At 43.1% G+C, this 20,306-nt stretch overlaps 1 protein-coding gene across 2 annotated transcripts in view; it reads right to left on the minus strand.

Moving 5' to 3' along the window:
- LOC143516507 (growth factor receptor-bound protein 10-like) overlaps positions 1 to 20,306 on the minus strand; it is a 58,136-nt gene that overhangs the window by 37,685 nt on the left and 145 nt on the right. The window contains exons 2-5 of one of the 2 annotated variants that reach the window (XM_077008144.1): positions 12,366 to 12,449; positions 9,270 to 9,351; positions 6,734 to 6,977; positions 5,380 to 5,515 (exon numbers count right to left, since the gene is read on the minus strand). In XM_077008144.1, coding sequence (XP_076864259.1) covers positions 5,380 to 5,515; positions 6,734 to 6,977; positions 9,270 to 9,351; positions 12,366 to 12,416 — 513 coding nt within the window. In that variant the 5' untranslated portion in view covers positions 12,417 to 12,449. The remainder of the gene's footprint in view (positions 1 to 5,379; positions 5,516 to 6,733; positions 6,978 to 9,269; positions 9,352 to 12,365; positions 12,450 to 20,306) is intronic. The other variant, XM_077008145.1, reaches the window with a different exon arrangement.

Genomic DNA, 20,306 nt, shown 5'->3' on the forward strand with positions numbered 1-20,306 from the left:
GTTAAAAGCTGCATTGACACAACTACGATCACATCTACCACACCCACAGGCGGGTCTTGAAAACATTTTAGATTGATGGATTGTACACACTATAAATATTTTTACAGCTTTAGCCAAGGTTGCATCATTACCATATAAGCGATTCAGTGAGAGAAGAATAGCGCCTTGGTACAATGAGCACATGCGTAGTCTCAAACAAGCCGCACGGATCCTGGAGCGTAAATGGTGAAATTCGAAGTTAGAAATATATAGATTATCATGGAAAAGCAGCCTTATTGAATATAAGCATGCCCTCCATACAGCAAAATCCTCATATTTATCAGGTTTAATAGAAAAACCTAAAAACAACCCAGGACTCCTATTTAAAACTGTATCTAGCCTAACAAGGGCTAGAAAATTAGATCACATTAGTCCCACTCTTTCAGCGTTACACTGGCTTCCGGTTAAATATCAAAGCGATTTTTTTATTCTTCTGTTGACCTATAAGCTGTTAAATGGTCTTGCTCCACAATATCAGAGTGAACTCATTCCATACTATAACCCATCTCGCCTTCTGCGCTCCCAAAATGCAGGATTTCTCTTAGTTCCAAAAATTTGTAAGACTACAGCGAGAGGCAGAACTTTCTCCTTTAAAGACCCTCAGTTGTGGAATAGCCTTCCAGCTCCAATCCAACATTATGACAGTTCCAATATTTAAATCTAGACTAATTAAGACTCTATTTACTCAAGCCTTCAGTAAATATTCTACATGTGAAGGTGTGGAGCTCGGGGGGCCCCAGTCATTGAGACTTCTGGTAATCTGAGATGTTAATGCTGTCATCCAGCCAGGTCATGTGATCACTAGTTGTGATCAATGTAAATCAATGGCTCAGTGAGACCTCATGACTGTGGTCACCTCCAGGCCCCTCCCTTTAGTTATGCTGCTGTAGATAAGTCTGCCAGAGCCACATGCTTATCACTGGCACGTGAGTTACGTATGTCTGTTTAAATCGATGGTTGTCTAAATTGATGTTTCATGCTTCTACCAAAGACAATTCCATACAAGCACCTAAGAGATGGTTTGGCTGTCCAGTGGATGTGCCGATGCCATGGCTGGATGTGCCATTGCCACAAGAGTACGCGCTGATGCAAACTCCTACCTGAGACTCACCATCTGCACTGAAGAAACTGTGACTACTTGGCCTGGAATATATAAAATTCTATAGTTATAGAACTATAACTATAGAACTATATTTGAACTATAAATATGGACTTCTGCTAGTGGGCCGCCCAATGGAGGATGGGTTCCCTTTTGAGTCTTGGTCCTCCTAAGGTTTCTTCCTAATCCCTGCCATCATAGGGAGTTTTTCCTTGCCACTGTCGCCTCTGGCTTGCTCATTAGGAGTCTGGACCAATATAATTATAAAGCTGCTTTGTGACAACATGTGTTGTAAAACGCGCTATATACCTGTAACTAGTGCTGGGCGGTATACCGGTTCACACCGAAAACCTGTGTTTGTCATCATAAGAATTTTTCATATACCGGCCACACCGGTTTAAATAACCTTCACATGTCCGGAACGCAGCACGGTCGTTAATAGTTTCTCAAGGGATGCTTTTTATTGCTGTGCTGCTAAGCACTGATGCAACAGAGCGCAAATCTAGCTTGCTGAAAACGAGGGACGTTCTGAACCACAAATTCTACCAAACATTAAAGTAAAAGATGCCCCAAAGGAACTTTTGCCAAAGAATAGACCGTATTTTCTCGACTTTAGAGCTCACCTCAATATAAGCCGCACATACAAAGTAAAAAAAAATATGTTAAAATGTTGTATAAGCCGCACTGGGGTAAAAGCCGCATAGGCCTATATCTGATTCGGTTTGCAGGCCCTGTTGTGCCGAATTCCGACTACCCTCGTTTTTCCGCATGAAGACGCTACAGATGATATTGTCGATTTACGTATGTATAAATAAGAGCTAGATTTTGATTATCTATCACAGCAAATGGCATTATTTATGTCCAAAGACACTGGCTCAAGGGTGTTAATTATTTTAAATAAATAACACTGGCTATACCGAAGTTCACCTCTGACCACATGACCGCAGTATTACAGCAGTATTATGTCTAAATAGTTAGGACAAAACTAGAGTGCTCAATGAACTAACTTATAATCAGTGTAACTCCCCAATATCATCTGTAGCGTCTTAATGCGTGTGCAAACGAGGGGAGTCGGAATTTGGCACAGCACGTTCGTTCAAAAAATTCTCCGTCGTGCCTGCTGCTTGCATGTGCTAAATTAAAATGAGCACTTTCTTCTTTGATTTACAATTGTCCTACCACCCAATTAATTTTCTGCTCCACCCCGAAAGGTGAAGAAACATCTACAGAAAAGCCGCACCTCAACATAAGCCGCATGGTTCAAAGCATGAGGGAATAAGTAGCTGCTTATAGTCCGGAAAATGCGGGTAGCAATCGCAATCTTGAGGGCTCCGCTGTGGCGTGTCGAGGTCACGTTCCACTTTTCAGCGCTGTGTTTTGCGCCGTTATGTTTGCAGGGTTCATACACCTTTATAAGGTGGAATTCAAGCACTTGTACGGCACTTTCAAGGTCCACCTTCAGCTTAATTAAGTTAAATATTTATACAAACACACATATGGTCGAAATTATTCACTTATCACATTAAAAGAGATAAAAAATAAAAAGGTTTTGCATTTTTACTGCAACTGTCATGCTATGTGATTCATTCACTACTTTAGCGCTACCATTTGAAAATTGATCATGTGGGGCCAGGCAAATCTGTATTACATTATACTTAGAAGGAGACATTTTTCTAACAGTGGGATAGGGTACTCTTAACCACTCTACTGCAGTAATTCTTTTCGTAATTAATGCAGTTAACACATCATGTATGGGGGGAAAAACCGTCAAATAACGTGAAACCGATATAATTTTGAAAAATACCATGATATAGAATTTTGGTCATACCGCCCAGCACTACTGGTAACTAAATTTGACTGACTCTAAATACGCGATTTGCTTTCTCTACATTTTCTCTAAATAAATGCATTTGTATTTCTGCATCTCCTGTTTCTTTCAAGCCATTCCCACGCTCTGTAGGAGACGACATGGCTGGTTGGGTAATGAGTCCTGCACAAGGGATTATGCCCTCTTTAACCTGGGCATCTCTCTGATTCCTGCCAGTCAGGGCAGGTCACACAGCCCTCTTGAGAAAATAATGAAGAAACCATGTGCGTTTGTTCCAGTCTGTGAATGTGTGTCAAACAGAGAGGGAGAGAGAAAGAGTGAAAGAGAGAAGCAGTTTTCTCAAGCCAGGGCATCACACTCAAAAGAATCATTGATCACATGGCTGGCCTCAAGTTGACCATTTCATCATCTGCCCTGTGCATGGTGTTCTTTGGCGCTCTGTGGCTTCAGCTGTGGGGCGTCTGACTCATCTGGCTTGATGAGTAAAAAGGTTATAGATCACACCCAGCAGCTTCCAGCAAAAGCACACACGCCAACTTTCTATACTCGCCAGATCAGTTATACTGAGTAATACTGACTATAATCTGTGCCAGGCCCAGGGCCAAGAAATATTTAAAGAACTTGATTTATCAGGTCTATTTTAACCATTGGATATGGAATCTTTTCTTATCTCACTGGTTCCAATGCTTTCAATCTCAGTGTAGCGAGCTGCCAGTGAATCTTCCCTGTTGTAGATTCTGTTCTTTCATATCAATCTGTTCTGCTCTCAGTAGAAGGAATTAAAATACTCATATTTGTGGTCTTTCCCCACTGCTTTGTGTTCTTTGGAGGAACGTGATTGGAACCGATGTCCATGTGCACTAGAGCCATGTATCCTAACCCTTGGATCGTGATGAGGCGCTCCCTAAGGTGTTGGAATAGCGAGCTCTGAAGGAACAGCTGGACCATCCTGCCAACGTCCTTCCCAGCCAAGGCCCGGCATGTGGACAGGATTACGGACAGCAACAGGGTAAGGCAGGATGTCAAGAAAGGAGAAAATTTAAAAACAAAGACAAGAGAAAAAGACCTAGAGAGAGAATCCTGTGTGTTTAGATGACCATCGTTGGATGTGATATGTACGCGGCATGTATAATATATTTGACAGAGGAAGGACCTATACACACAGCCTTGGATTGATCCATAAATTTAAGTGTCAAAACCAAAATGCCACTAGCAAACAGAACATGATCAAAGATGATCACTTATTAGGGGAAGCATGTGTGAATCTAGAGAAATATGGCAATCTTTGGCCAGACTGACTCCGGTTTTACTGAATAGGTTACAAGACACACTTGTATGATGTATGTGTTTGTGCAATTAGTTTACCTTTTGAAGGGGGGCTGGGGATTGTGGGAAAGTATGATTAGAACAGGGAGGAGGAAGGAAGGGTTGTGGGAGTTGGCAGAGATGTAGAGGTGGACGCATGTACGCACACACACGCAGGCACAGAGGCGTGTGAAAGGAAAACAAGTCACTTCTCTCAAGGAAGTACCTCCCCATATTGGACACTAAAGAAAGATATGAAGAAGCGGATAGGAGATGGACTTGTATGGATGCAGGAGCGTCCTGCCTGGCACACACATTCCACTACACTCACCACACGCAATCTCAAGGCGCCTTGGAAATGGTCTGCCTTTCCTCTGAGAGATACCCTTTCGTGTCAGAGTGCATGTGTGCGAGTGCATGTGTGGGGAGGTGTGATCGCAAAAGATGAATGGCCAGACTGTCAAAACCAGCCATGCTCTGCGAGATAAACTTCACACAGGTCATTGGGTAATCTTTGAATGCAGGCCGGGGGGCTAACAGAAACACGTGCCGCCTTACGGCAAACACGGGGCCACCAAACAATTCTTGCCAACTGAGCATTTCGGAAAGTAAAAAAAAAAAAAAAAAAAAAAAAGAAGCTTACACAGTTGTTTCAATTACACACACACACACTTCACAGCTTAGTTCCAATCAGCAGACACTATTTGTTTTACAATTTCTCTTGCCAAGGAGTCTGCAATAATGTTGTGAAGCATACACTTATACACTTAGTCCCTTTCTAACAAACACACACACACACCCCTGCCAAAATCAAAGTGGTTGATTTCATTTTGATACATGGCTCATTAACATGGCTGTGTGTGAAATAAAGGATAGAAATAAAACCATCAAATGTGTAATAGCCAGGTAATGACTTGTGCATGGAACTTAGGTTCCAACTGAAGAGAGAGAGACTTTTTTTAATTGTGCATGTGTGGGTGCATGGGTGTGTAACTATGTGCAATAAAGGGGATGAATGAGTGCTTGCATTTGGGAGAAAGCATGTGTGTGTGTGTGCGAGCGTGTGACCGCGCATTTGTGTGCGCACAAGTGTGTGTGAAAACCTTACGTGTGTGCTGGATGGCTGTGTCAGGGAGGTGGAGCTGAGAGTGGGTGAGCCCGCAGGGCTGCACAGCTCAGGGAAAGGGTTCGGAATAGCCGGTAGGGATGCGGGACGCACCTGCTGCTCTTCTTCCTGCAGCCGCCTGCAGGGGGCGACAGGTACACAGATGAGCAAGTTCAAGGAAAATGAAGATTTGTACTACAGTCATGTGCTGCACCCCTACACGCCCCTCAGAAATCGGACAGAACTGAACATGATAGTGACAGGTCTCCCACTCAAGCACATACACGGCATGTGTTCAACTATAAAGTATGGAGAGAATATTGAAGGTGAAAAAATTAAAAGTTAAATCTCACCCCCCAACCCCCCAGTGATGACAGCAAGGGAGAAGGTTCATGAACTTCCATGGTGCAACTTGGAATTCAACAGACAGCCTTGTAGCCAATGGCTGCAAAACCTGGGTCTGCACCTCTTTGATCTAGATCAGTAAGGCTGGGAATAACATGATCCTGCTGTGGCCCAGGCACCAGCACACAAAGAAAGTAAGAGCATTACTCTCAAAGCGGGGCGGAGAGGTGGGGGCCTGCAGTTCATGACCGAGTCAGTGCGAAAGAAAGGGGGGAGGGTTGTGTTGAGATCGAGGCTGCGCGTGGAGTCGGAAACCTCCACGTGAACCCGTCGTGGCGTGTTTGGTGGAACTAGTCGCCGTCATGAATAGTGAGAAAGAGGGCATGGGGAGAGAGAGAGAGGGAGTGAGCAGGGTGAGAGAGTGGGTTGGAGAGAGAGGGGGTGAGGGATGGATAGAAGGGGGGGTATTAAACAGCTCAATATGACTCAAGAAGGTTTTTGAAAAGACAGGGTGGGAGTGAAGTGGGGGGGGAGACAGTGAAAGTGTAAACGGGGGTCTTCAAAAGGTAATGCATACTCCAGCATTTAGAACTCACCCAGACAGCAGCTCAACCTGAATATTATAAAGCCTAGCTTCATGTTTCAGTTAGGGCAGGGCTGGTTGATCATTCCATATAAGTGGAAATAGTAAGATATCAAATCGATACACTGTTTTGTCTCAACTCTGTATTCGAGTTCACACATTTCTGGCAACGTCAGTGATCTTGGATAAAGTGCTACACTGACAGATAACCAACACCACTCAGTTCCATGACACCACCATTACTTATAGGGACAGCAGCACTGCATCATATAAAACCAGAAACAAAGACGAGAAAGATTCGGGCAGCAAAGTGAAACTGCTAGCTGTGATGGTAGAATCAATCACCATGTCTGTGTGTGTATGCGTGTGTACATCTGTCTGTGTGTATGCATGCATGCGAGTGTGTGTGCGCGCAGGTGTGTTAGTTACCTAACAGCTAGTATGTGCATTGGTTGAGAGCGCCGCACGTTTGGGCCAAACGAAGATGGAGCGGTGGCTCGGTTACTTGACGGCTGCGGGGATGGAGCCCCGTGGTTCCCCTGAGCATTGTTGCCTTGGCCGTTGTACAGAAGAGGGACGGACTCGGAGTGCTGTGTTTTGTACGTGGAGTAGAGACTCTCGTAGGGCGCGAGAGAGGTCATGTCATTCACCAGAGCCTCTAGGTCTACATCATCTGGAAGGAAGGATGAGAAAAGAAAGCAAGTCAATTCCACTTCACTGCACATAATGCATCATGTTTGGAAGGCCAACTAGGAGTGCACAAAAGAAGACATCTAAAAGTGAAAAGCAATAGGCCCTCGAACTACACAAGCCTCCGGTCAGCCCGGAGAGCAGAACACACCTGTTTGGAGATCATTAAGTCCATATAACCCCTGTAACAGATCAAAACAAATCAAAGAAGTCTCCACTAATGTGCTAATTATTTAACACTTTAAAATTCATGATCATGTCCTTACAGAAAACCACCACCAGGTGTCAGCGGTTAATCTAGCAATGTGGATCGACCAGATGAATTCTTGGAGCATGTTGGCTTCACTGGTTTCTTCCAACTGGCCTGAATTCTTAAACTTCCAAGCTGCAGATCTCATTTGTACTAGGTGTTTATACACATGTACTGATCTCTCCTAACTTAGCTGGTTTCTGCCTCTATTCATGTGGTCTCCCTAAAATACTTTCATGTGATACTTTAAGGTGCTTACTACTATACTAATATACTACAATATTAGTATGTTAACTTACTGTGTTAGTAAAACTAACAATGCTATTTGTACATATGCTTGTGATGAAAAGGTCATTACTAGAATTCACTAGTCCACTGGCCACTTCAAACAACATGTGGCTGGATTTGAGCATTGAACTTTGTTCTGTTCTCTGATCCCGGTCAATCACTGGCATGACATGAACATGCATAAATGGTCTGGTTGGGTCAATAATGCTTGAAAGGTTCCTGGTGCAGAATTCAAAACAGCAGTGATGGATGACTTACAAAAGCACTTAAAGATCCTCAGTGTTCATCATCAGCACGCATGTGCAGTAACATTCCTTTGTGCAAATATTGGGCCTTTGGATGTGCACACTTCCTCAAGCACAGAGCTGGTAATTAACTGAATACAATAGCATTCAGGCCATGGAAGTCACCAACTCTTGTCACTATTCCCACCATTCTCTAGTGGTGTGAGGGCTTCAGCAGTTCCGCACACACACACACACACACACACACACACACACACACACACACACACACACAATTGAACACATTGGAATGGATTTGTAAGTGGAAGAGCAGCAACACCATATCTGTCCTCAGTCTACAAGCTTTTATAGTTTATAGTTTATGTGTAAGACATACATGAACATTTCTAATGGCAAATGTTTGACATTCTGAGATCCTGCTCAGTGTTAAATTTGGCAATATGTTCTATGAATTTGGCCCATAATCTTCTGTGCAAAAAGAATTCAGCTTTGCTGAACCATACAGTGAAGTCATGTAACATTTATGGCACATTTTTACATCCAAGATGTGTTAGACAGCTGTTGCACCATATGTCAAACCATAAGTAACGGAATAACCAACATCAATAAAAGTTAAATGATAATAATTAAGATTCATGGCAAGTTTTACTACACATATTAGAGATGTGTGTATCACTGGACAGTTGTACTGTCTTACTGTGTTTCTTACATCCCCCCAAAATTTCCCATGGAACTCTTTACTGTTAATCTTTTTCATCTAGGTTGTATGTGGATACTACTCACAAATGTATATAACATACATGCTCACGTTCACAGGTTATAAGTCTGTGGCATGTATAAATATCTGATTTCTGCATTTACATTTATGTAGACCAGATACATCCATCCATGTACTGCATGCTGCAAAAGTGGAATTGCACACCATACCCACCCATTCAGGTAAAGTTCTGGACACCATACCCACCCATTCAGGTAAAGTTCTGGACACCATACCCACCCATTCAGGTAAAGTTCTGGACACCATACCCACCCATTCAGGTAAAGTTCTGGACACCATACCCACCCATTCAGGTAAGGTTCTGGACACCATACCCACCCATTCAGGTAAGGTTCTGGACACCATACCCACCCATTCAGGTAAGGTTCTGGACACCATACCCACCCATTCAGGTAAGGTTCTGGACACCATACCCACCCATTCAGGTAAGGTTCTGCACATAGAGCACAGACACAACAGGCCTCCATGAAACAGGCACAAAGCCTCTGTGACTTCATAGAGAGGCCAAGTGACCCAAACTCTTCTTAACTCTTTCAGTACCAATGCATTAGTTAATATTTTGTGAGCATGCTTTGCTTTGCGTTATAATTTCATTATTGATTTTCATCATAAGAATAAGTCTTGGTTGCAAAAAAAAAAAAAAAAAACTTGACATTTAAGTTCCTGGGTATCAGCTAAAGAGGAGAATATCATATGAAAGCATAACTAACCCACCTTGGTGAGAGTTCTGATTGGTTGACTGCTGGAAGTGAAGAATCCCAGACGGTCCTTTGGAGGACGTGTGGTCAACGTTGTCCTGAAAGAGAAAAATCTTTAATCTAGTGCTCAATAAATCTTAAAACATAACACATCATGTTTGTCATCATGCTGATTGGATTCATTATGCCAGTCAGCCTCCAGAGAAACAAAAGAAGGACTTTCTTCTCAGATGGACTGATATAACATAAGGCTCTACACAAATAAACCAAGCCACACATTTTCTCTCACACACACACAGTTAAACATACACATAGCTCAGAGAGTCAATGATACAAACTCAGCAAGCAAATATAGATATGTTCTTCCAAAAGACACACAATGGCCTTCCAACACCTTCTAATTTAAAGCAGCCCCAAGAATCCAAAAAGCAGAAGAATGTGTGTGGTGGGGGGAGGGGTGAAGAAGAAATATATCAAGCCATACTTTCAACTTCCAGTTTTCTAAGAAACCCAGGACCACGGAAGCGGTTTCCAGGAAGCAGTCTGTTACAGAGGTCTTGCTGCTCCTCTTTTCCCCTCTGGCTTTCAGAATATAAAAAAACCTTCTGCAAAATGGATAAAATTTATTGCTCTGACAAAGAATGTCTAATTTTCTAGTGCCTCAGCCAGAGGAATATCTATGCAATTGCCAGAAATATGCACTTAGATAAACAAATAGTCAATTAAAAAATAATAATAACAGCAACAAGTCAAGAAAGGCTGCAACTGCATTTTTGCGTTGTGCACATATCTGTAGAATTTATTTGTCCAAAATGTTCTCGTATGCTTCCAGAAAATGGCTTGAGCACCGGGGAGGGTGGGGGAGAGGGGCACTGAGGAGAAGATTTGCTGAGGGGGCAGAGGGATTTGAGGACTGTGCGTGTGTGTTCATGTTTCTGTGTGAGCGTGGTAGTGCGTGAGCGTGGTAGTGTGTGAGCGCGGTAGTGTGTGAGCGTTTCGTTTTGGAATGGTTCCAGCCGTCAGAATCCAGCTGATTTTAAGGGGGAGGAGGACACTTTTCCTAGAAAGCAGGTTTGCAAGGGCCTTATGCTCCCGACAAAGAGCCAGAAGAAAGTCGTTTTGTTAAGGGCTTGACCTTTGAACTCTGCAGCTATAAACCAGGGAGAGTGCTTGTCAAAGCTCTGGCACTGTGGGCCTGCATATGCCTACATTATGCGCACACTGACAAGAGTTGTTACACAGTATTTGTGGAGAAGAAAAAAAAACCATGAACCATTAACATTCTTACTAACGAAGCAAAGATGGTGAAAGACATGATTTAGATGGATTTAGATAGATAGAACACTTTATTTATTCCCAAGGGATGTATTCACATATACACACTACAGAATGCTCACAAACTCATCGACATATGCAATCTTCATGATCCCAGGTGTGTAGTGTAAAGTTAGCCAGAAGCCACAAAGGGGGCCAAGAACCACATACACAAAAACGCCAAAATAATGACACCAGGCGCATGCATCCGCGCGCGTGTTCAGTTAACCTGCCAACTCATTCCCCCCAGCCACTATTAACCACCACGGTCTCTCAGCCTTTGACCTTTAACCTTTTTCCCCAAACCTCAGCTTAAATAAACAATCACCAAAGTTTATTCAACCAATCCACAACCTTGCCTTACTAAACAAAGTCACTTTATTGCTGTTCAAACTGTTTGTAACGAACAATGGAAAGTGATTCTTAAAAGAGAAACAGAGACAGACAAAGACAGACAGACAAATCTGAGCGCAGAGATGTGCAGACAAACGTGGCCAGTCAGACAGTGTTCTCCTGCACTGAATGTTTGGGCTCCCCTCCTAGCTCGGGCCGGTTCTGGCAGCATGCTCTCTGAATGTTTGGGCTCCCCTCCTAGCTCGGGCCGGTTCTGGCAGCATGCTCTCTGAATGTTTGGGCTCCCCTCCTAGCTCGGGCCGGTTCTGGCAGCATGCTCTCTGAATGTTTGGGCTCCCCTCCTAGCTCGGGCCGGTTCTGGCAGCATGCTCTCTGAATGTTTGGGCTCCCCTCCTAGCTCGGGCCGGTTCTGGCAGCATGCTCTCTGAATGTTTGGGCTCCCCTCCTAGCTCGGGCCGGTTCTGGCAGCATGCTCTCTGAATGTTTGGGCTCCCCTCCTAGCTCGGGCCGGTTCTGGCAGCATGCTCTCTGAATGTTTGGGCTCCCCTCCTAGCTCGGGACGGTTCTGGCAGCATGCTCTCTGAAACCACAGCCCACCACCCTGTGCATTTATATAATCCTGCAGAGAGGGGGCAGTCCGTGCCCTCAGCAGTCTCCACCTCCACTGCTATGCCCCCACGCCAGTGAGCAAAGCCTCTGCCAAGTGCTACACTGTTGCAGTGGCACACAGAGGCACATATGCATGCATGCACACACAAATCCCAGTCTGTTCAAGTGCCCATGAGTTTGTGCAAGTAATGCTTCAATTACACCTGCATGACAGTCGACACACACACACACACTATGTTCTGTGCACAGGCCATCCAAAAGAGGCATAGTATAAGATGACAGGGAAAAACAGTGAAAAGTATGCTAAAAATCTCAAGCAGCAGCTGACTGAGGGGAGAGCTGGAGAGGGAGTGAAAGATGTCAAGGGAGGGAGGGAGGAATAAGGGAGGGAGGGAGGAATAAGGGAGGGAGAGCAGAGCGCCATGGAGCCCCCAGTATAAATAGCAGCAACCGCCACTTTGCATGTCAGCATGTCAGCTGCGCAGTGCCATGGCAACACCATGGCGATGATAGGCATGCGGATCGGGAGTGTGTGTGTGTGTGTGTGTGTGCGTGCGTGCATATTTGTCACACTAGAATCACAAGCCCAAAAATGCAATAGATATGGTGTTTTAGTTACCTAGAATATACTCAGAAAATATCTGGATATGGTAGTTCAGCCGGGGGGGGGGGGGGGGGGGGGGGGGGGGGGGGGGGTAAAGCTACTTCTGAAAAGAATGTGCTAGAGAAACCTGTGAAGACCAGCTTGGAGCTGCCACAATCACTACGCCTGCTGGCCCTGTTCTGAAGAGCTGCTAGGTGCTAGGTCTAGTGTTGATGAGCGAACAGAGCCCACCTGGTAGTTGGGGTGGTGAAGGAAGTAGTCTGGGCATTCAGCAACAGCCATGACCCTCTGAGGCTGTCCAGGAAACACCGTTACCTGAGCAACAGCATGGGCACAGAGCGAGAGAGAGCTGAGGCTCCATTTTATTTTTTAGCCTTTTGTGATCATTTTTTACATGTATCCAAACTGATGAGAAACATACATTTTTATAATACAAAACAGTACTATAAAAACAAAATTGAAAGCTAATGAGAAAATAAGTTTTTTTTTTTATTTCTTAAAACATTAGCTGGAAAAGATAACCAGAAGTCTATTAAAATTGAGAAACATGCAGATTGACAAATGATGCACATTAAATATAAAATGAGCCATGTTGTGAGTCTAACAACATCAGAACCAGATATCAGATGATGTTATCCAGCAACACTAATTTAGTGAGCTTGCAGCTCGATGCTCAGGTCCAACTCCCGGCTGTGCCACATGCCGTCGCGAGGCTGAAGGTTTCAAGGTAAAAGCACTGGTTTTGTTCCCAATTCCCATATCCCCACCCTCGATTCACAGGACAGAAAATCCAGCAACTGCTGCTACTCAGCAGAGCTGAGCGCTTAGCAAGAAAAATGCCCAAGGCAGCTCCCTTGTTAAAGATGTGACTGCAGGCTTTGTGTGTGTCAAGAGAGACAGTTTACACCCTAGAGTGGTAAGAGTTGTGGACACGCCAAGGGCGAGCAACTAGAACAATAGTAATGGGCAAACAGAATTTCAGCCAGACCTCCGAAACCGATAAACTAAATTGGAATTAACAGAAAACGGATCATAAAAAGTTCCATAATGAACACGGTACATACCATAATCAAAAACTGAATGACTGCATCAGCACTCAGACATGGGCTGGCTGGGACATTGTGAGTGAAAAGAACAATGCTTAAAGTAGCAACTGCCGTCACATCCAGCGAGAACGAGAGGGCAGGAAAAGCGAACAGAACGTTCACAAGTGCTTTGTGGGAGAGGAACGGAAAGTGAAGATCAGCAATGGCGGGAGAGAGCGAGTCCAAACAGTACTAGTGTTTTGGTTTCAACCTGGAACATTCGGATTTAACATTTGGAGCCCTACAGCTTTCCGACAGGCTGATTCAGGACAAGCATTCAGCCCAAGTCCACAGCCTAGAACAAACCAAAACCATAAGAAACATGCCAAAGTTAAAAACTCTAAAATGCTGGCCGAGAGAAATACATGCAAACAGACATGCCTCATTATGTCACTTGAAAAAGTACTACCAAACCATTTTGTACCACTGAGGAGGACAGACAGCTGCTATATACATTATATAGCAATCAAATGCCAATATTGCACAGCAGTGTTTTGAATTGTGTAGTGAAAACAAGTAAAAATGAAAATGTTGTTCAGGGAAGCCAAAGGTCCCAAACATAGCATTATGTGATCAGTGAGAAACAAGACGAAATTTCTGGGTTCCTTCTCTACGCCAAAGTACATTGAAGAAGGCAGTGATAACTAGTTATGGAAGGAGGGAGGACGTCTGGTCAAACTCCATGGTTCATCAGATACACCAACTGGTAGTGCTTGGAAAGTTCAGCTCCTGAAGTTCAGCTCCTCCTCATGCAACACTCCACAGTCCCCCCATCCTAGATGTGTTATGGTTTGAAATCCCTTATGATAATCTCGTCTAAATATTGATTCTCAAATGTATAGTATTGTCACAAGCTGATGGTGAATAATGTAACATTTTGCTACAAGAACTAGGTTGATGCACAAACCATGTTCTCCATGTAAAGGACTGAGAGCTCATTAAGAATGCATACTTTATATGTGCCTGTGTGCTTAATAATTAAAGTCAAAACAGTTACTGATTAGCCAAACTGGTCTTTTTTGTTGTTACATTGCCTGGTCAAGGCATGGATTAAACACTCCGACTAATCATTTACAAATCAGAAACTAAACCATTGGTTTGTATAGACTTAAGATGTGCGGTAATATACATATGAGAAAATATTGTTGCTTTTCATAAATGTATTTACATTGTAAGCTGCATGCAGCGAGCATCTGTAAGCACCCGCCAAAAAATGTCAACACCATCATGCTCTTGTGTATCACATATCACATAGATACAGTGGGGAAATAAGTATTTAGTCAGTCCCCAATTGTGCAAGTTCTCCCACTTAAAAAGATGAGAGAGGCCGGTAATTGACATCATATGTAGACCTCAACTATGAGAGACAAAATGTGAAAAAAAAATTGAGAAAATCATTTTGTCTGACTTTTAAAGAATTTATTTGCAAATAATGGTGGAAAATAAGTATTTGGTCAATAACAAAAGTTCATCTCAATACTTTGTTGTATATCCTCTGTTGGCAATGACAGAGGTCAAACGTTTTCTGTAAGTCTTCACAAGGATGGCACACACTGTTGCTGGTATGTTGGCCCATTCCTCCATGCAGATCTCCTCTAGAGCAGTGATGTTTTGGGGCTGTCGGCAGGCAACACGGACTTTTAACTGCCTCCAAAGGTTTTCGATGGGGTTGAGATCGGGAGACTGGCTAGGCCACTCCAGGACTTTGAAATGTTTCTTACGAAGCCACTCCTTTGTTGCCCTGGCAGTGTGCTTGGGATCATTGTCATGCTGAAAGACCCAGCCACGTTTCATCTTCATTGCCCTTGCTGATGGAAGGAGGTTTGCACCCAAAATCTCACAATACATGGCCCCATTCATTCTTTCATGTACACGGACCAGTCGTCCTGGTCCCTTTGCAGAGAAACAGCCCCAAAGCATGATGTTGCCACCCCCATGCTTCACAGTTGGTATGGTGTTCTTTGGATGCAACTCAGCATTCACTGTCCTCCAAACACGATGAGTTGTGTTTTTACCAAATAGTTCTAGTTTGGTTTCATCTGACCATATGGCATTCTCCCAATACTCTTCTGGAACATCCAAATGCTCTCTAGCAAACTTCAGACGTGCCTAGATATGGACTGGCTTAAGCAGGGGGACACGTCTGGCATTGCAAGATCTGAGTCCCTGGCGTCGTAGTGTGTTGCTGATGGTAGCCTTTGTAACGTTGGTCCCAGCTTTCTGCAGGTCATTCACTAGATCCCGCCTTGTGGTTCTGGGATTTTTCCTCACCGTTCTTGTGATCATTTTGACCACACGGGCTGAGATCTTGCGTGGAGCCCCAGATCAAGGGAGATTAGTAGTGGTCTTGTAGGTCTTCCATTTTCTGATTATTGCTCCCACAGTAGATTTCTTCACACCAAGCTGCTGGCCTATTGCAGATTCAGTCTTCCCAGCCTGGTGCAGGTCTACAATTCGGTTTCTGGTGTCCTCCGACAGCTCTTTCGTCTTCACCATAGTGGAGTTTGGAGTGTGACCGTTTGAGGTTGTGGGCAGGTGACTTTTATACTGTTAACGACTTCAAACAGGTGCCATTAATACAGGTAATGAGTGGGGGAAAGAGGAGCCTCTTAAAAAACAAGTTACAGGTCTGTGACAGCCAGAAATCTTGCTTGTTTGTAGGTGACCAAATACTTATTTTCCACCATTATTTGCAAATAAATTCTTTAAAAGTCAGACAAAATGATTTTCTCAAATTTTTTTCCACATTTTGTCTCTCATAGTTGAGGTCTACCTATGATGTCAATTACAGGCCTTTCTCATCTTTTTAAGTGGGAGAACTTGCACAATTGGTGACTGACTAAATACTTATTTTCCCCACTGTATCATGTAGAATATGCTTCAAACATGCAAGGCAGTAGAGGAGGTCGCAGCATAACGTGTTGGTGTAGTCACTTTCACAGTGTTCTCCGTGCTGTCTACATCCCGTGTAGAATAAATAACGGCAAACGTTTCTGGGGCAATCCAGAGGACAACAAACTCCAACCTACAGTTTTAGGAAGCTGCTGGACACAAAATAGAGACACTGGAGTAGGGATTAAAAACAATATATTTGAATGAAGGAATTGTAACAGATGCAAATTTGTTTTAATCTGTATTTTATTTATTGAAGATGAGGCAACTGTCCAATCACACACCATGAATAACTTTGAAACAATGAGAACATACCAAAAATGATCTCTCACCAACACACACACACTGGGAACCTCTCACCAATGCAGGGCTACACAGGTTCATTTGAACTAGGCTTCATCGCCTGGTCAATAGAAGCAGGCATAAAATTAGCCAAGCCATACCACCCATCATATACCCCTCATCATGTGACAGGGGAGCAGTGCATAGTCTGTAGTCAACGGGACGTCACTGCATGCTGGGAGGCCCAGCAGAACCCTGAGGTCTGCGCAACACAGCAGCTGTATGGGGTTACAGCTGGAACGCCTGGTAGGCAGGCGAGAAACGTGGGCACGTGTGTAGAATGTCGTGACCTCATGCACATGGGAGAGTGCCGGCTCCGCACAGCCCCCAGCCATTTGCCAGTTACATAAAGCCATGTTGCCAAAGTCCATGGGGTATCTGATTAGTGGCCTCTCCAAGAGCATCTTCAAGAAAATGCCATAGCAGTTTCTTTACTACGTGAGATTTGGGCCTGTACAAGATAGGTTTATATCAGTGTCTATAATGTGCTTCACAGTGTGCTGGAGATTCTTATGATTCTTATGTATTTCAGGTGATTTACAGTATTTCAAAGAACCTAAAGACATGAACAGCTGAACTTAGCAGGAACTCTACTGCAATCCTAGTCCCGTGTTCTTCTTGTCTGACTAATTACAACTGATAGTCTTGGTGGAGGACTTACTGTTGTGGAGAGTAACTGAAAAGTAAAGTCAGCTGTCGGTGTGCGAGTCCGGGACAAACACATAAAAGCATGGCACTATGGAGACAGACACTCGTTAGACTGAAGGGGAAACTACCATACAGCTCACGATAGGAAGTGGCTAAAATTAATTTCCTGCTAGTTAATGTAAGGGAAAAGTTAAAAACGGCAGGCCATTCTCAACAAAGCAACACAATGTCTTCCCTTTCCCTTTATGAAATATCAGAATCAACATAGACAAAACGTGTGCCTTCCCACTAAAAAGGGATTTCAGTGGTTCCAAGTTAGAAAAACTGTGACTGCAATAGTAATTCCAAACTTAAGTGCAAGCGTGAGAAACAATTGAATTGGGCATGGTGCTGGTTAAACAAATAAACAATTCATCGTTCTATGTGTTGTTAATCCAGTTAGGAAAAAAAATCTGTGAGCAGATTTGAGCTCATAAGAAAGACCCCTTAACATAGATTAGTCTAAATGATTGAAGAGTAGTTTTAAAATGCTTTAGCTCCGAAGTAATGAAAACAAATGAAAATGTAGCTATTTCAGGAAACTGCAGTCTAAATACCAGTGCTTGAAAAGTGCTCAGGTCATGTCGCTAACCACAATGCCAAAAATTCAGGACCTTCTTAAAGTCCTGGAGAGAAAGACAGAGTGATATTGTGTGTGCGCGCCTGTAACGTGGGGAGGCGAAGGAACAAAAGGAGGTGTGTTAGTAAACATTCAGTGGCCTTTAAAACACTGAGACAGAGCAGCAGTGATACGCCAACCTGAAGCCTCCAGGTGTGTGTGTGCCCATGTGCCTTTGGTAGTGTATAATTGAGTACGTTCATGTACTATAGCCTACTGTGTGCAATGTATGTAATCCTTGGCAGGCAACAATGAAATAGTGAAATCAAAAGAGCAAAAATCTGTGTGAGACGTACGCATGTGTGTGTGTGTGTGTGTGTGTGTGTGTGTGTGTTTGTGTGCGCGCATTCTACCACCTCAAGATCATCCAAAATGCATGCATGTGCATGTATGTATATATTTTTAAGTATGTACATTTTCATTTTTGACAACACTATTCTTCGTCAAGGTGCTTAATGCATCAACAATGACCATTCCAGACGGTCTCATGTGGTCTTTAATTGTCTTGATATAAAATAAACTAATTTATACACAACACAAATCGTGATGCTGCAAAAGGTTTCTCTTCAATATATCTTGTAAAATATAAATGAAACTATACTGAGAATAGGCCTACGAAGACAATAAGCTGATGAACACATTGTTAGACTTATCTAAACGCTGCTGAAATTTGATTGGCTGATATGGGATAAGCAAATAACTTGATTGTTTTTCCTGACCACTAGGGGCAGTATTGTGCCAAAACCAAACTCATGCAACTTTATAGAGTATATCAGATGTGTTTTGGTGATTTATCAGCTAAGTTATCTGTATATTTGCTGATAATAATTTAATAACCAGAACCTACTTTATCTAATATTTCTTACCTAATGGAACATATTGTCAGTGGGCTGCATATTGACTGTCAGTAGAGCACAACTACACCTACGACATAGCTAAACAACTTGCCACAACTAGCTAGATACCCCTTCCAATGCATAGCAGTAAATAAAACGGTAGGGGTACATTTGCAAGAAATACGATTTAAAAAATCCCAGATACCAAAATATTCATATTTTATAAAAATGAACTCTGGCTTTCATTGTTGATCATAAGGTCACTAAGTGAGACCAGGCAGCACTATGCTTTCGTCTAAAACCATGTTAGATTATCTCATTTGTGTCTTATGCAGAATAAAGAACAGAAGATTATAACCTGAACTGACTTAAATCAAATAGATCTCCAATCCTGAAGGCAGCAATTAAGAACTGATATATTCCCCCACTGCCTTGTGATTGGAAACACTGCCAACTCACTGCTATGTGGATAAAAAGAATATGTGGAGGAAAAATACACGTTTTTTTTTTCAGATCTTGAGAGAGAGAATATGAACGCGTGCCTGTACATGCCCATTAAAATCTGAACTAGCACTTAGCCATTCTATGGTTTCAAAACATCTCTCAAACCTTAACTCACTCCTAACCATTCACGGAAGCAACAGAGTTCTGCGCTCTGAAATCTGCTGACTGGACTTGACTGAGAAAAGGGCTGCCGTGGTAACTTATGAGGGCTGAGGTCAGCTTAAGTGTTTTTATAATTTCACTGTCTAAAGTCTTGAGTAATAAAATATTGCTGATTTTCTGGTTGCACTAAAAATGTATGCATATTATACATCATACCGTAGCTTTGGATTCCATATTGAAAAGCAGGGGGGAGGTTGGCGCTATTACACTGTCTTCACTACCCTGCAAACGTGCTGATTTGTATAGGCCTGCAAGGGGGTTGTATTTCACACCAATATCACTTTCCCGAAGGGCACACTCTGCTGAGAAGACTCATTTACAAAAAGACCACACATCGCCTCTTCTGTTCCGTTAAGATTTATGAGGATTTATCAGGCGGCTTAGGGTTTCGCTAGCCTATAGATGAGACACACGATTAAGGCAGCGAATAAATGATAGAACTGACAGGTTTGGAGTGCATGACTTCGAGTTGCGATTTGTGATCGGCCTCCGCTAAATTTCGCCAATACTGTAAACTTAGAAGTGTGGTACCTTTTCTTCAGTCTACGAGAATCATGCACGTCCTGAATGGAGAGTCCAAGAATACAAAAGCACACTATCCGTGGATTACGTGCTGCCGGCTTGAAGAATATTAAAAGCCATGGGTGACTAATGTAAACCGAACACTATCATATGTAGTTAGAGAGTGGCAGGCTCTAAACACACAGGCAGTGTTTGTAAACACGGGAACGTAACGTACTGTGGTGAGACACGTTCCAATAACTTCTAAGTGAACTATTGCACTTGTTACATAACAGCGCTTGTCTTATTACACATCAGGAGTAAACGCATCAAATTGCGGATTTACAGCAAAATGCTTAAATATTTTGCTAATCTTGCTACAAACTGGCATCTACTTAAGATGATACAAATAAAGGTTGATAATTTTTTCACACATGGAGTATCCTGCGGAGTAACCAGCACTCTAAGAAACAGCATACCAGCGAGACACACAGGGGTGTGCGTTAAAGTTTAGCTTACACTTTTAACATTATTAGAAACTCAC

Source organism: Brachyhypopomus gauderio, chromosome 6 (genome assembly GCF_052324685.1).
Source record: "Brachyhypopomus gauderio isolate BG-103 chromosome 6, BGAUD_0.2, whole genome shotgun sequence".
Classification (NCBI taxonomy): Eukaryota; Metazoa; Chordata; class Actinopteri; order Gymnotiformes; family Hypopomidae; genus Brachyhypopomus; species Brachyhypopomus gauderio.